Here is a 15,220-nt window from a genome sequence, read left to right as displayed (position 1 = left end):
CTGACGAACAGTTCCTGTGCTGACCTAGCTTCCAGAGGCAGTTTGGAACTCTGGTGAGTGTTGCAACTGAGGACAGACGATTTGTTCGCGCTACATGCTTCAGCTCTCGGCGGCCCGTTGTGTGAGCTTGTGTGGCCTACCACTTCACGGCTGAGCAGTTGTTGCTCCTAGACATTTCCACTTCACCATAACAGCACTTAGTTGACCGGGGCAACTCTAGCAGGGCAGAAATTTGACGAACTAACTTGTTGGAAAGGTGGCATCTATGACTATGCCACGTTGAAAGTCACTGAGCTCTTCAGTAAGGCCATTTTACTGCCAATGTTTGCAAATTGAGATTGCATGGCGGTGTGCTCGATTTTATACGCCTGTCAGGAACGGGTGGCTGAACTAGCCGAATCCACTAATTTGAAGATGTGTCCACATACTTTTGTTTGTATACACACACACACAAACCACCTGAAACATGTCGGTTGGAGTTTGATTGTACAGTAAACGCGCTATAACAGAGAACCTCTGATTTGGATACAGTACTGAATAGTAACAAAAAGCATCCTCTGAAAACTGACTGAACAGTTACAGTTTGCTGCTCAGACAACAGTAATGTGCAGTTTGTAGGTGTGATGCGTTTTGTTATTGAGGTCTGAGTGACAATAAATTGACTCATTGTAGGATCTAATTGTCAGTGAATGAATGGCAGACAATTCATGCAAAACATAAAATCTCAAATTCAACCATTCCAACAGTTTTATTTGTCAATCTTTTGAGTAATCACTTAGTACAATGACAGGTAAAACTTTGCATTTCCAGTGAACCTTCATGTCTGTGGATAATAAAGAACCATGTGTTCAAATGTAAATGAATTGGTTAAATTAGCAGAAAATGAAACAGTTCGAGCAGAATGTATAACAGCATAATGTGTATAGAACATAAGTATAAGAGAAAAGACAACCCCGACTCAAATCAAAGGCTAAACCCAAAACATTTAGGCCATATCCTAAGATCCAAGTGTGTAGCTCACACATTTCTTGTAAATCATGCATCGATTACAATGGAAGATTTGTGCTTAAGTGCTCAAATCTCTAGTCATGATTTGGCCCTACAGAAAAGGGTCAAATACTCATATTGCAACATTTACATTTTAAGTGCAGGCTTTTTCTAAGTGTACTATAATCAAGGTTCTTCCAAGTCTGTACACATCCCTATCAAGGTAGAATGGACCCAAGACATTCAGCAATTCCTCGTTGGCAGTGGCGCCTTTTACCTTCGCGTCCTCAAGCTGACGTGTGGTGGGGTGGAAGTTTGGCCACCGAGGTCCCCATTGTGTTAAGGGCAGCATGGATACGGAAGTGTAGCCTTGACTCCATGCTATAACCCTTGTAGTTCAGCCTGTAAACATCCAGATACGTCTTAACATTCATTATTCATCCTAGGCAGTAAACAATGCATCTAAAGTAGTGCTGGTTTCAATTGACACTTACTTGGCATTTTCTATGGTGGTGGTAGCTTTCCCCAAGTCTCCTTGCTGCTTGTAGAGAAGACCCAGTTCATACATGCTGTATGGCACCAGGTGGCGGTCATGCTTGATCCTGTTTTCACTGTAAAAACAAAACACCACAACAATCAGTTTGTGAGAAAGCCAACAGATCTATTACATTTGGCTGCATCAATAGTCTAAACCACTGGGCTGACCCCTGAGGAGCCACACAAACCACATTCCTCAATGATCAGTGAATGGCGATAATAGCCTTACCTGGAGATGACCTGTGTGAAGCAGAGTTGGGCCTGGTCGAGACGGCCCAGGTGTCTCAGACACAGCCCCTTCAGCATCTGGACCATGCACTGGTCATCCACGTGGTACTCTGATGGATCTGGGAGAGGAAAGAAAAACAACAACTTTTATTCTGTATTAGACAGGGGCTGACGGACCAGAAATCAGCCCTGGCATTTCTACCACAACGGACCATTTTTTCCCATTGAGACCCCCACACCGTCCCATAGATTAGACCTAGAGCATTGTGAAGGTAAACGAACTTGGGTCATTCTTCAGTTGCTCCTCTGCTTTCTTGATAGTGACCAGAATGCTCTCTGTCAGTTCAGGCCTTTTGCCAACAATGGTGAAGCCATTCCAAACATATATCATTTCCTGTCATGAGGAAAATGCATTTTAGACCTAAATACCACATTTAAAAAATTCACGTATATTTCTTTGAATACATAAAAAAAAACAGTGTTCTCACCACGGCAGGAATCACCAGCGTCACTGGCGTTGCGGCGCTGTACCGCTGAGCCTTCTTCGCGGCGAACTTCTCCGTTGGGATAGACTTCCCTGCAATCCGCAGCCGCAGGCTCTCCACTTGCCTATTAGACACATGAAAGTAGCCAAAGCTATAAACCTTAACCCACCTTCCCTGTGTAACAGTGCCTTCTGTTCAGTTTATGATTCATGTAAATATTACATTTATGCCATCCTGAAAATATAGTAATCTTTTTTTTGGTGTGGACCTACTTTCTTTTCAAGTTGCATAGTATCTTTGGGTGCCATACAAATAAAATGCATCTTTATTGACAACACATACCTGAACAACTGTTCCACATTCTCCCCAGTTTTCTTCACCTCCTCCTCTGGCATCATGCTGAGGATGGAAGCTTTCTGGAACACGTACATAGCCTGCCAGGAGAGACCAAACGTCACAATGAATATGTCCCATCTGTACCTAGACCTCCAGGGGATATACCAGTTTTAGAACATGGGGGAGCTGTAAAGAGCAAGGAGGAAAGGCCGTAAGGGTTAAAAAAAGAAGAAAAAGTGTAGGAGAGGAGAGTTACTGGAAAACTGGATAAGGACCTTAATCTGTGACCGGGAAGTAAAATAGTTTCAGTTAGGCTGCTAGGGCAGCAGGTAGCCTAGCGGTTAGTGTTGGGCCTGTAACCGAATGTCCCTGGTTCATATACCCGAGCCGACAAGGTGAAAAATCTATCGATGTCCACTTGATCCTAATCTGCACCAGGGGCATCGTACCACTATGGCAGACCCTGTAAAACAACACACTTCACTGCACCTTTCCAGTGTATGTGACAACAACAAAAAGTGTGTGTACTATCAGGGGCAGTTCTGGGGCACTGTGACAACAATTTTGGACCCCCTTGTGGCCCCCCTAAATGTGGAGTATAAAATCATTTTTACATAACTAATTTTTGCTATACATCCGTTATTAGACAGTGGCAACACAGAACACTAATGATTATGAACATGGTCTTTTGCCTGCTAATGCCTGCAATGCAGTGAAGAAAACGATATGACAACAATAACGTCTAATGTAACTGGCCCCTCTAACAGTACAACTGGCCCCAGCTTGGCCCCCCCCAGTTGAAATGGTCTAGAACCGCCACTGTGTACTATACCTGGGACCTCCATCCTAAATGTTTTAGTCAGGCTGCTACAGGTGTACTATACCTGGGACCTCCATCCTAAATGTTTTAGTCAGGCTGCTACAGGTGTACTATACCTGGGACCTCCATCCTAAATGTTTTAGTCAGGCTGCTACAGGTGTACTATACCTGGAACCTCCATCCTAAATGTTTTAGTCAGGATGCTACAGGTGTACTATACCTGGGACCTCCATCCTAAATGTTTTAGTCAGGCTGCTACAGGTGTACTATACCTGGGACCTCCATCCTAAATGTTTTAGTCAGGCTGCTACAGGTGTACTATACCTGGGACCTCCATCCTAAATGTTTTAGTCAGGCTGCTACAGGTGTACTATACCTGGGACCTCCATCCTAAATGTTTTAGTCAGGCTGCTACAGGTGTACTATACCTGGGACCTCCATCCTAAATGTTTTAGTCAGGCTGCTACAGGTGTACTATACCTGGGACCACTTGCTCTCTTTGCAGAGAAGGTCTGCATACTGGTAGGCCTCCAGCCAGTCCTGCTGGAAGGAGTAGGACCACATAAGCTCCCAGTAACACAGATGGTGGATCTGACGCCACTCCTGCTGCGCCGCTATGCACTCCAGGAACTTCTTCTGGGCCTGGCGGACAGATACACAAAATAATGAGATATGATTCTTGTTAGAGGAGTACATTTTATAACTTGTAACATAGCAGACAGGGTCATATTCATTAGGGCACAGCATAGCAAAATGCTTTGCAACAGAACACAAGCGTTTCTCATTGGACAAGTTTGGGAAGTTGCTCCCAGTTATGTTTTCTTCCATTTGGTACACTAATGAATACTACCCAGGAAAATGTATGAAGATGCCATTCTTAAAAAGGGAGATTACTCACAAATTCAAAGTTACCCTTGAGCAAAGCAATCCTGGCCTGGTAGAAGAGGATGAGGGCCCCCTAGAGAACAACCACAATCGATGTTAACGGAGGAGAGGTGGCAAGTGGGAAGACCTTGCAGGAGGGGGACTGTTCACTTACATTGGGAAGTGGGAAGACCTTGCAGGAGGGGGACTGTTCACTTACATTGGGGAACTTTTCAATGTAGGGCTCCAGAAGAACATCAGACTCTACCAGGTTCGCCTCACCAGTACCTATAGAGAAGGAAAGACAAGGCATCAATCAACCCTAATGGCTGTTGTAAATTAAAACCCATTATCTAAGGATACATTTACACAGGCAGTCCAATTCTATCTTTTTCAATAATTCATCTTTTGTACAATCAGATCAGTTCTGAGAAAGATTTGATGTGAAAAGACCTGATTGGTCAAAAGATAAATGAGTGGAAAAGAGATCACAACTGGGCTGCCTGTGTAAACACAGCCTAATAGTCCATACAAATGGATTAAATGCTCTTCACATAAGAAACCAGCTGGAGACAAAGTGACTTTGTAAAGCGTGACTGAGACAGTTGATGGTCACAGTACTGTAGTAACAATGGAGCAGTTTAGCATTGTCACCACCAGAGGGCATCCTTTATCCTCAAAACTCCAGTGGCCTGTGTGGCATTTGAGGAGTAGGTCAATGTTACCCCTAGACACAGGTCTTGGGTCCTTTTTGGGTTTTCCCCAATTTAGAGTTCCCAGGTTATGGTAAGATTTCGGGGAGGGAAAGCTGATCCTAGATCTGTACCTTACCCAGTATGACGCTGACGTAGAGGTGGTACATCAGGAGGCACAGAGTGCTGAGGATGGAGCGCAGGCTGTTGCTGGCTGCCCCCTCCCTCAGCTGGGACAGACCCACTTCCTGCACAACAAGCCTCTGTCAACAACATGCACTTCATTGCATCGTCATTGGCTTAATTATGAGGCATAATGGGAAGTAAACTAAAGAAATGTATAATTTCAAACATTTACAGAGGTATTATTTTTTGACTTATGCAAGCACTCAGTTTTTGGGGGACAATAATTACTTTGAAAAAAAGACTCCCCACTCGGACTATCCAAGAGAAAAGGAGTATTTTGCAAGGTGGCCGGTGTGTGATGCTGAATAGTCTCAGAGAGAGAAGTGGTGAGACTGCTCCTCGTCACCTACCCGGTCTCCAGAGAAACCAATCCACTCCAGTAGTCTGAGGACCTTGCTCGGCAAGAGAGACAAATACTGAAAGAGGAAAACCAAACGGTGAAGATAGTGACCTCAACATCTGAGGACCACAAAACAAAAATCCCCCTTTCATGTCAAAGAAAAAAAACAGCCAATAGAAAATAAAAACATTCCTAATTTGAGTTGAGAAAAAAAATATTTGTAATCTTACATTTGACCGCTTTAGCAACTCTTATTAATCTGCCTGTCCTACCATCTTCTACCTCACCTATAACGCTGAAGCTGAAACACTAAACACCAACGCTCTTACCAAGTTAAATGAACCAATGCCCATGTTCACACCGCTCCTGAAGTGAGCTTGTGTGCTCATCTGGTCAGACTGGTTCTTTGCCATGGTTGACATAACATCACATTCCCTGGTAGAGAGGAGCCAAACAGGTATTTGGTTATTTTATAAGGATCCCCATTAGACATTGCTAATGAAGCAGCTACTCTTCCTGGGGTCCACACAAATCATGACATAATACAGAACATTAATAGACAACAGTAGCTCATGGACAGAATGACATATACTGAACTATGAACTTGAGTACACTATCAACCATGCAAGATCTCCCAAAATACTTGACTCTCAAATGTGACCCTGCTAAAAATAAATCACTGCCTGATAACATTTGATTCATTTCTTTCTAGTGCATCAATTCTGTGAACAGTCACTCTTATACTGGAAGCACAGGAGGCTGGTGAGAGGATGGTGGCGGCGGCTAATAATAAACTGGAATGGAGTGAATGGTATCAAACATGGAAACCACATTTGATGTGCTTGATATCATTCCAGCCATTACTTTGAGCCCGTCCTCCCCAATTAAGGTGTCACCAGCCACCTGTGACTGGACTACCCAAACACGAAATATAATATCCTTTTCACATTATAAATCAACAACCAGTTCATGTGAAACCAGGCCAGCTAAGTACAGCTTGGTTTGGGTCAGTCGTGTGAAGAAGAAAAAACAAAAAACAACTGCCCACTTGTAGATCAGAAAGCTGTTGCGGATCTTGATGCCTCCTTTGATGAAGCTGATCATGCTCTCCTCCAGAAAAGTGAGTGCAGCCTTCTGCAATAGCGCCTCAGCATAGCACAACTCCGCATGCATCTCCTCTGCAGCGGGCAAGGAGCAAACAAAGAGATGCCTGTCACTCAAAGTCCAGAACAGACCCACACATTTAAACCAATGTGGATGTAGTATATGTAAACAGTGCATTCAGAAAGTAGTCAGGACCCCTTCCCTTTTCCACATTGTTACGTTGCCCTATTCTGAAATTGTTTAAATACATTTGTCAATCTACACACACAATAACAGGTTTAGAAATTTTTGCAGAACATAGAAATGTATTTACATAAGTATTCCTGTGCTATTGACCCTTTGCAATTAAGCTCAGGTGCATCCTGTTTCCATTGATCATCCTTGAGGTGTTTCTACAACTTGATTGGAGTCCACCTGTGGTAAATTATATTGATTGGACATGATTTGGAAAGGCACACACCTGTCTATGTAAGGTTGACAGTTCATGTCAGAGCAAAAACCAAGCCATGAGGTCAAAGGAATTGTCCGTAGAGCTCCGAGACAGGATTGTGTTGAGGCACAGACCCAAGAAGAATCAAGGCTGTAATCGCTGCCAAAGGTGCTTCAACAAAGTACTGAGTAAAGGGTCTGAACACGTACGTGAACGTGATCAATTTTTTTTTCATTAGCAAACATTTCTAAAAACCTATTTTTGCTTTGTCATTATGGGGTATAGTGTGTGTAGTTTGAAAAACAATTTAATACATTTTAGAATAAGGCTGTAACTTAACAAAATGTGGAAAAAGTAATGGGGTCTGAAAACTTTCCAAATAAACTATACTGTGCATATATTATAATTTTGCTACAGCAAATAGTATTTTACCCGCATGTGTGCTGGGCATCCTGAAGCATGACAACCCAAACAATAAAATACATGAAATCAATCAAACGCCACTCATGAAACATGTATATTTCAGTATGGATGACTCGTACTACATACTCATTTTCACATTGTCATGCATCATACTACAGGTATGGATGTCCAGTTGTCGACATACTGATATCGTCCTTTATAACCTACAGCCACCACGGAGATGGTATCACACCTTCAGTTAAGTCGTCAGCTGGCTGCTTGTAAAACATTTCAGTGATGGCCTCCACCATGGTAGTCTTCTTCCGGAACCTGTGATGAGAGAACGTACTGTGTTCAAGTTAGAATCCTTAGTTGCTACATCCACTTTTGGACAAAAAAAATGTATAATATGTACACTACGATTGATTCTTGAAGACTATAACACAGATAAATGCGTCATGGGCTTAGTTCAACTGTCAAAACCAAATTTACATTTTGGGTTCTGATGGGGTAACTCCAATGTTTGCAAACTAACAGTCCTTGCATCATCCATAGTTGCATTACTCCAGGTCCATCCTTCAGCTTTTTACCAAAACAGAGGCGGGGTGTCCGCTTAGAGCTAGAGTCTTGAATCGAAACAATAGCTACGTCCTGCCATTGCCCAAAAATGTCTGAATCTGACGTGTGAGAAAGCTTCTTCAATGCATTGGCAATTGAAACTCTATAGAACTAGATGCCCTACATTCATGTCATTTCTATGAGAGAAGCAAAACCGTACATCTGGCACGTCTGCAGAGACTCCTGCAGAGCAGTCATGGCCTTTTCAACATCCTTGGGTTCAAAGGTCATGCCCGCCTGCATGGCCAACATGCTGCTGTAGCCCACGGCGTGGTACATACTCTGGCTCCTCCTGAAAGAACATGACGAAACTCGAGAAGCATTTTATTGAGAAATGGATCCAATGTGACCAACCAATGAATATACACAGAGAAAGTGGACAGTTTCTGGTAGCCAATTAGGACAATTTGTGTTGGCAATATTGCAGTAGAATACACCTTACCGAACAGGTCACCATCAATCACTATTAGAGACAGACATGAGCAGTTCATCTTAAAGGATGTAAAGCCTCAAGGCAAGCTATGATGATGGTGAATGGGACATACCAGGGTCTGAGGAGATCCAAGGCATCTGAGAACCGGTTGTTGAGGAAGAGGTCAAGGGCTTTGGCACTATCCTGCAAGGCAGTCTCTAAATCCATCTGGGATTTCCTGGGAAGGGAAACAGAAGTGCAGATCAGGTGTAGTATTTCTCCAGTAATGTTCTACACATGGATGTCATTGGCTGCTTTTGACAGGACTCTAGAAAAGGGTTACTCAAGTACCATTTGAGAAGGCCGGGTAACACAAAATGTCCTAGGCGGCAAAGGTCATTTATTGGCGTAATAAAATAAACTCACAACCCATGCGATTCCAAACTGTTCAAACCCCTCTTGCTGGCGTTGAGAATTTTGCAATTTTAAAGCTACTTTCCTGTAATTCGACACTTGTCCATGTCTTGTGTGTGTTTATATGATACCAGGGGTCAAATCCCAACAGAGTTCCTAAAAAACCTGAGTCCATATTGACCCTGTTCTGGGTCCAGATTGCAGTCCACCAGTTGAGTATTGGGGCTATAGCAGTCACAGCATGCGGCAGACAGTATTAAATATCTATTTAGACACAGAACACAATGTTGAATGTGTCTGCATCGGCTGAGATTTGTGCTGTAGGCATTAATACTGTAACTGTGGTTACATAGCTTATGGACTTCTGATAGCTCTTTTACATAGAGGGAATATCTAAATCAATGTGTATCTTAGCATAGACTTGTGAAGTAGGAGACTTACATCTTATCAGGTACCAGGAGAAAGGGATCCTCTGGGTCCATCTGAAAGTCAAGGAAATCAAGTTTATCAACTGCACAAGGAGCCATCCTCAGTGCCGAGCCAAACTGCAAGCCCTTTGGCTGTGTTTATACAGGCAGCCCAATTTTCATATTTTTCTGCACTAACTGGTCTTTTGACCAATCCCATTGGAGCTTTTCACATCAGCTCTTTTTTAGAGCTGATCTGATTGGTCAAAAGGCCAATTAGTGGAAAAATATAAGACATGGGATAAGTGTAAACGTAACCTCTGAGAATCAATCTAAATACCATTGCAGTTAATTTATTTTTCTTCTTTGTTATAGCAGTACATTTGTCACAGGATTCCCATTGGATAATTGAGAGTGCTGAGCATCGTTCAAATTCCTTAAGTGTGTCCTTCCTTACCCTCTTCCTTGGTGTTTCTAATCAGTTATTACTTCAAAAGGAAGGCAATAACAAAGAAGTCACTTACAGTGAGGGGTTTATTAATCCTTGTTCACACTGCAGGCCTTAACTCTCAAGTCAGTTTTGCTTTTCAAATCAGCTTTGGAATACTGACTGTCCAAACTGCAAGTTACAAGTGACCACATCAGATTTCTGTGTGTTCAGACAGCAGTCATTTGCTGACATGGTTACGCTAGTTGTCATAGTAATGACAGGTGTGTGTGCAGTGGTGGTGATTGGTGGTGGTGCTCCTGGTTCCTATCACTCAGAAGTTATGTAACAAGCTAAGGTGACAACTGTTTAGCTAGCTGTTTAGCTTTCTAGCGCACAAACTAATTTGTTTGTCATCAATTATAAAGCTAGTTAGCTACCACATGTTCTTGCCAAACTGTTGTAGCTAGCAAGCAACAAGATATACAGAATAACAGTCTAAAAACCACTTCAGGGCAAATAAATCAGATTTGACCGTTAAGACAAGTCACAGCGCCAGGAATTAGATTTGTACCGGATTTCAAACCACCTACGAAGGGGGTTTGAAATGTCTTGAAATATCCGATTCCATGTGCTTTTTGGCTGTTCAGAATGCAGGAAAAAGAACAGACTCATATCAGAAATGCAACATTTATTTTGTATTTGAGTAATTTCAAACTGCCAATGTGAACAAGGCTTTAATACCCCAGGCATGCCCCAGGTGAACCAGGTTACTGTTGATTGCATTCGTTTTGGAACCGAGTTGCTTCCTAGGCTTGAGCCTGGTGCCCCGTTTTGGCCGATGGCGAAGTTGTCTCAAAACAAAAGTGACGTAGGTTAGCTCTTTATACTCGTACCGGTTCAAAATAGCCAATTTTGATAAGTGTCACTGATAACGGAACTAAATGACTACCGCCCCATAGCACTCACTTCTGTCATCATGAAGTGCTTTGAGAGATTAGTCAAGGATCATATCACCTTCACCTTACCGGCCACCCTAGACCCACTTCAGTTTGCATACCGCCCCAACAGGTCCACAGACGACGCAATCGCCATCACACTGCACACTGCCATATCCCATCTGGACAAGAGGAATACCTATGTAAGAATGCTGTTCATTGACTACAGCTCAGCATTCAACACCATAGTACCCTCCAAGCTCATCATCAAGCTAGAGGCCCTGGGTCTCAACCCCGCCCTGTGCAATTGGGTCCTGGACTTTCTGACGGGCCGCCCCCAGGTGGCGAAGGTAGGAAACATCTCCACTTGGCTGACCCTCACACAAGGGAGCGTGCTCAGCCCCCTCCTGTACTCCCTGTTCACCCACGACTGCGTGGCCACGCACGCCTCCAACTCAATCATCAAGTTTGCAGACGACACTACAGTGGTAGGCTTGATTACCAATAACGACGAGACAGCCTACAGGGAGGAGGTGAGGGCACTCAAAGTGTGGTGTCAGGAAAACAACCTCTCACTCAACGTCAACAAAACAAAAGGAGATGATCGTGGACTTCAGGAAACAGCAGAGGGAGCACCCCCTTATCCACATCGAAGTGACAGCGGTGGAGAAGGTGGAAAGTTTTCCGTTCCTGGGCGTACAAGTCAGACACTGAAAAGGTCCACCCACAGAGAGTTTGGTGAAGAATGATCAACAGCGCCTCTTCAACCTCAGGAGGCTCAAGAAATTTGGCTTGTCACCAAAAACCCTGACAAACTTTTACAGAAGCACAATTGAGAGCATCTGTCGGGCTGCATAACAGCCTGGTACAGCAACTGCACCGCCCTCAACTGCAAGGGTCTCCAGAGGGTGGTGCGGTCTGCACAACGCATTACCGGGGGCAAACTACCTGCCCTCCATGACACCTACAGCACCCGATGTCACAGGAAGGCCAAAAAGATCATCAAGGACAACAACCACCCGAGCCACTGCCTGTTCATACCGCTACCATCCAGAAGGCGAGGTCAGTACAGGTGCATCAAAGCTGGGACAGAGAGCCTGAAAAACAGCTTCTATCAAGGCCATCAGACTGCTAAACAGCCATCACTAACTCAGAGAGGCTGCTGCCTACATTGAGACCCAATCACTGACCACTTTAATAAATGGTTCACTAGTCACTTTAAACAATGCCACTTTAAATAATGCCACTTTAATAATGTTTACATTACTCATATCATATGCATATACTGTACTTTATACCATCTACTGCACCTTGCCTATGCCGATCGGACATCGCTCATCCATATACTTACATGTACATATTCTCATTCACCCCTTTAGATTTATGTGTATTAGGTTGGGGAATTGTTAGATTACTTAGATATTACTGCACTGTCAGAACTAGAAGCACAAGTATTTCGCTACACTTGCATTAACATCTGCTAACCATGTGTATGTGACCAATAAGATTTGATTTGACATTGGGACACAGGGGCTGTACATTAACATGCTCATAGAATTAGAATATTAGAATGGCCATCAATCTTCTTATGATGGGATAAATGTCAGTCATTTTGGTCAGGGTGATGGTCAGCCATGTTTGCCAGCGCTGTGATGCTATATACTGATTAAAAATATAAACGCAATATGTAGAGTGTTGGTCCCATGTTTCATGAGCTGAAATAAAAGATCCCATTAATGTTCCATATACATTTACGTCATTTAGCAGACGCTCTTATCCAGAGCGACTTACAGTAGTGAATGCATACATTTGATTTCAAGCATTTAAAAAAATATATATTATTATTATTTTTTTGTTTTTGTACTGGCCCCCCATGGGAATCAAACCCACAACCCTGGCGTTGCACACACCATGCTGGCGTTGCAAACACCATGCTCTACCAACTGAGGCACAGGGAAGCATATGCACAAAAACCTTCTCAAATTGAGCGCAAATTTGTTTACATCCGTTAGTGAGCATTTCTCCCATTTGCCAAGATAATCCATCCACCTGACAGGTGTGGCATATCAAGAAGCTGATTAAAGAGTGTGATCATTACACAGGTGCACCTTGTGCTGGGGGCAACAAAAGGCCACTCTAAAATGTGCATTTTTGTCACACAACTCAATGCCACAGATGTCTCAAGTCTTGAGGGAGTGTGCAATTTGCATGCTAACTGCAGGAATGTTCGCCAGAGCCTTTGCCAGAGAATTGAATGTTCATTTCTCTACCATAAGCCGCCGCCAATGTCATTTTAGAGAATTTGGCAGTTTGTCAAACCGGCCTCACAACCGCAGACCACGTGTAACCACGCCAGCCCAGGACCTCCCCCTCCGGCTTCTTCACCTGCGGGTTCGTCTGAGACCAGCCACCCGGACAGCTGATTCAACTGAGGAGTATTTCTGTCTGTAATTAAAGCCCTTTTGTGTGTGTGGGGTGGGGGGGGGGGGGGGGGGGGGGGACTCATTCTGATTGGATGGCATGGCTCCCAAGTGGGTGGCCTGACACCCAAGTGGGTGGCCACTGCCCAGTCATGTGAAATCCATAGATTTTGGCCTAATGCATTTATTTCAATTTACTGATGTCCTTATATGAACTGTAACTCAGTAAAATCATTGAAATTGTTGCATGTTGTCTTTATATTTTTGTTCAGTATATACGATCTGCTTCTCTGAATTGCCTTGTGAAAGTCTAACACTAAGATCGTATTTTGTAACTTAGCTAGCCATGTTGGCAATAGAACACACTTTGAAATGCCCACCTGACCAGATTGCAATTTAGAATGGACCTTTTTAGAATGCGTAAACAGTAATTGTGTGATGGCGGGGATGCAGGGTTGTGATCCAAAGAAAACAACTAAGTCAGCTTGCTCTAGTAGTTCCTCAACAGCACAGCTAGGAGAGCCCTATTGGTATGAAAATAAACAACTGAACAACTTTCTATTTAGAGCATTTTCCCAAAATGCATGTCTTGTTTTTGGCTTCAAAGACAATAACAACTGTAGGCTATAACAAATGTGCATTGTCATGCAGTGACAGAACAATAATTGATCATCCATAATCCAAATAATGAATGATTACCTAGTTGGGCTAACTTTTTTACTTCTTGCTGTAGGCCCACATAATCATCCTCTTTCTGCATCCCTACTTGTAGCCTACCTGACTCTGGTATAATGAACTTTCACCTCTCACTCTCTTGCTTGTCCATCTTCCTGAATTAATATTAGATATTCTAACAGATCAATCTCGCTGGATTAACGCTAAATTATTTTTGCTATAGTGTGGATATAGGGCTGTTTTTGTAATAATGAGTTTATGAATGTATTTAATCTGCCTATAAACGGCATTGTTTCCCGAGTGTTAGTGGGAGGACAACACACTTTATCATCGCGTGACTCCAAGTTTACGTGGATATGGTGGTTATTATATCTATATTTGCGCATAAAGCCGTTTCCAATGCCATCTCTCGTATAATTTATTTTACGACACAAAAATATCCCTCCATGTCCAACGAACAAATTGGCCCCATCTGTCTGCATTCATAAAATTGTACCGAAACCTCCTATTTCTATCACAGCTGTCTTTATTGATTTATTTAGAAGGTAGCCTATGACTTTAATAGCATAAAAACTGGGGATGGAAACGTGGTTAGTAAGGCAGCCCACTTAATTGTTACCCAGAAATAATTTAATATTGAGATAAAAACGGCAGCATTGGACCTTTAAGAACAACAAAACAATGAAGCTATTATCCATCTTCGACCAAAATACACTTTCCAACTAAAGTAATGGGTATGATGCTATACAAAAATGATATTGAAAGCTTCTATACAAAGTAGGATCAGGTAAAACATTTTTTTTTTTAAAAGGTCAGACCCATGATAGCAGATTATTTTGGTGAAAATACAAAATATCCCCAAAAAATGATCACGAAATTTTATCCAGGGAAGGGTCCTTTGGAAGAAGGAATGTTGACATATATTTGACATTGTTATTGAAATGTAACCGCTCTCAAATTCATGGACAGATCTACAAGGACTGATCATCAATGATATCAAAATCACAGATTTCCCCTTTAAATAAAATGTAGACCTATTGAACATTCAAATAATAAAAATAAGTAAAAAGGCTAAAAGCGTCTTACCTTTTGGATGTTCCCATTCTTCACGTGAGCCATGTTCGATAGGACAGGAATGATTGTCAAATAAAGAAGAAACGAAATTTAATAAAGAAATAACGAAACGTATAAATACATTGGGGGGAATAGGTCTAAAAGATACCAGTTGATGAAAGAAAGGAGATAGTTCTCTCTGAATTTAGACGAAAAAAATAGCTATTGGTCTTTGGAGTTAATCTTTCACCAGAAGGAAGAGAACTTTCCCATTTGACACCTTTATAAAATAGCCTACTAAATTATGCATGGTGGGGCTTCCTAATCAAGGATACACCCACCTAAATTGCAGCGGCGCAGCCGTCTAAGGCACTGCTTCTCAGCGCAAGAGGCGTCACTATAGTACCTGATTCGAAACCAGGCTGTATCACATCCGGCCGTGAAT

The 15,220-nt window shown here is 42.7% G+C and overlaps 1 protein-coding gene across 2 annotated transcripts; it reads right to left on the bottom strand.

Moving 5' to 3' along the window:
- Window positions 1-729: 729 nt before the first annotated feature.
- Window positions 730-15,133, bottom strand: LOC115202286 (tetratricopeptide repeat protein 39B). 2 transcript variants are annotated; one of them, XM_029766346.1, is made up of 19 exons: window positions 15,117-15,133; window positions 14,809-14,826; window positions 9,297-9,337; window positions 8,575-8,679; window positions 8,190-8,321; window positions 7,665-7,741; window positions 6,524-6,653; window positions 5,805-5,910; window positions 5,486-5,551; window positions 5,089-5,197; window positions 4,478-4,545; window positions 4,292-4,351; window positions 3,874-4,035; window positions 2,580-2,671; window positions 2,241-2,361; window positions 2,035-2,146; window positions 1,754-1,871; window positions 1,482-1,598; window positions 730-1,389 (listed from the first exon to the last, which is right to left on the bottom strand). In XM_029766346.1, exons 3-19 carry the CDS (start codon window positions 9,335-9,337, stop codon window positions 1,275-1,277), a joined length of 1,731 nt encoding a protein of 576 aa, XP_029622206.1. In that variant the 5' UTR covers window positions 14,809-14,826; window positions 15,117-15,133; the 3' UTR covers window positions 730-1,274. The 2 variants fall into 2 exon arrangements, with proteins under 2 accessions (XP_029622206.1, XP_029622204.1); XM_029766344.1 differs by lacking the exon at window positions 15,117-15,133 and having other exon boundaries at window positions 14,809-15,041.
- Between the last annotated feature and the right edge of the window lie 87 nt (window positions 15,134-15,220).

Source organism: Salmo trutta, chromosome 11, assembly GCF_901001165.1.
Source record: "Salmo trutta chromosome 11, fSalTru1.1, whole genome shotgun sequence".
NCBI lineage: Eukaryota > Metazoa > Chordata > Actinopteri > Salmoniformes > Salmonidae > Salmo > Salmo trutta.
Note: the sequence above shows the minus strand (reverse complement) of the source record. Positions and strands in the feature narration are given on the sequence as shown.

What these genes read in the sequence shown, in the direction of transcription:
- LOC115202286 (XM_029766344.1), bottom strand. Translation starts at nt 14,841, where the DNA reads ATGGCTCACGTGAAGAATGGGAACATCCAAAAG. An exon ending in TTGGTTTCTCTGGAGACCGG is followed by an intron (nt 5,198 to 5,485) that starts GTAGGTGACGAG and finishes CTTGTTGTGCAG; the next exon opens with GAAGTGGGTCTGTCCCAGCT. An exon ending in ACCACCATAGAAAATGCCAA is followed by an intron (nt 1,390 to 1,481) that starts GTAAGTGTCAAT and finishes GGATGTTTACAG; the next exon opens with GCTGAACTACAAGGGTTATA.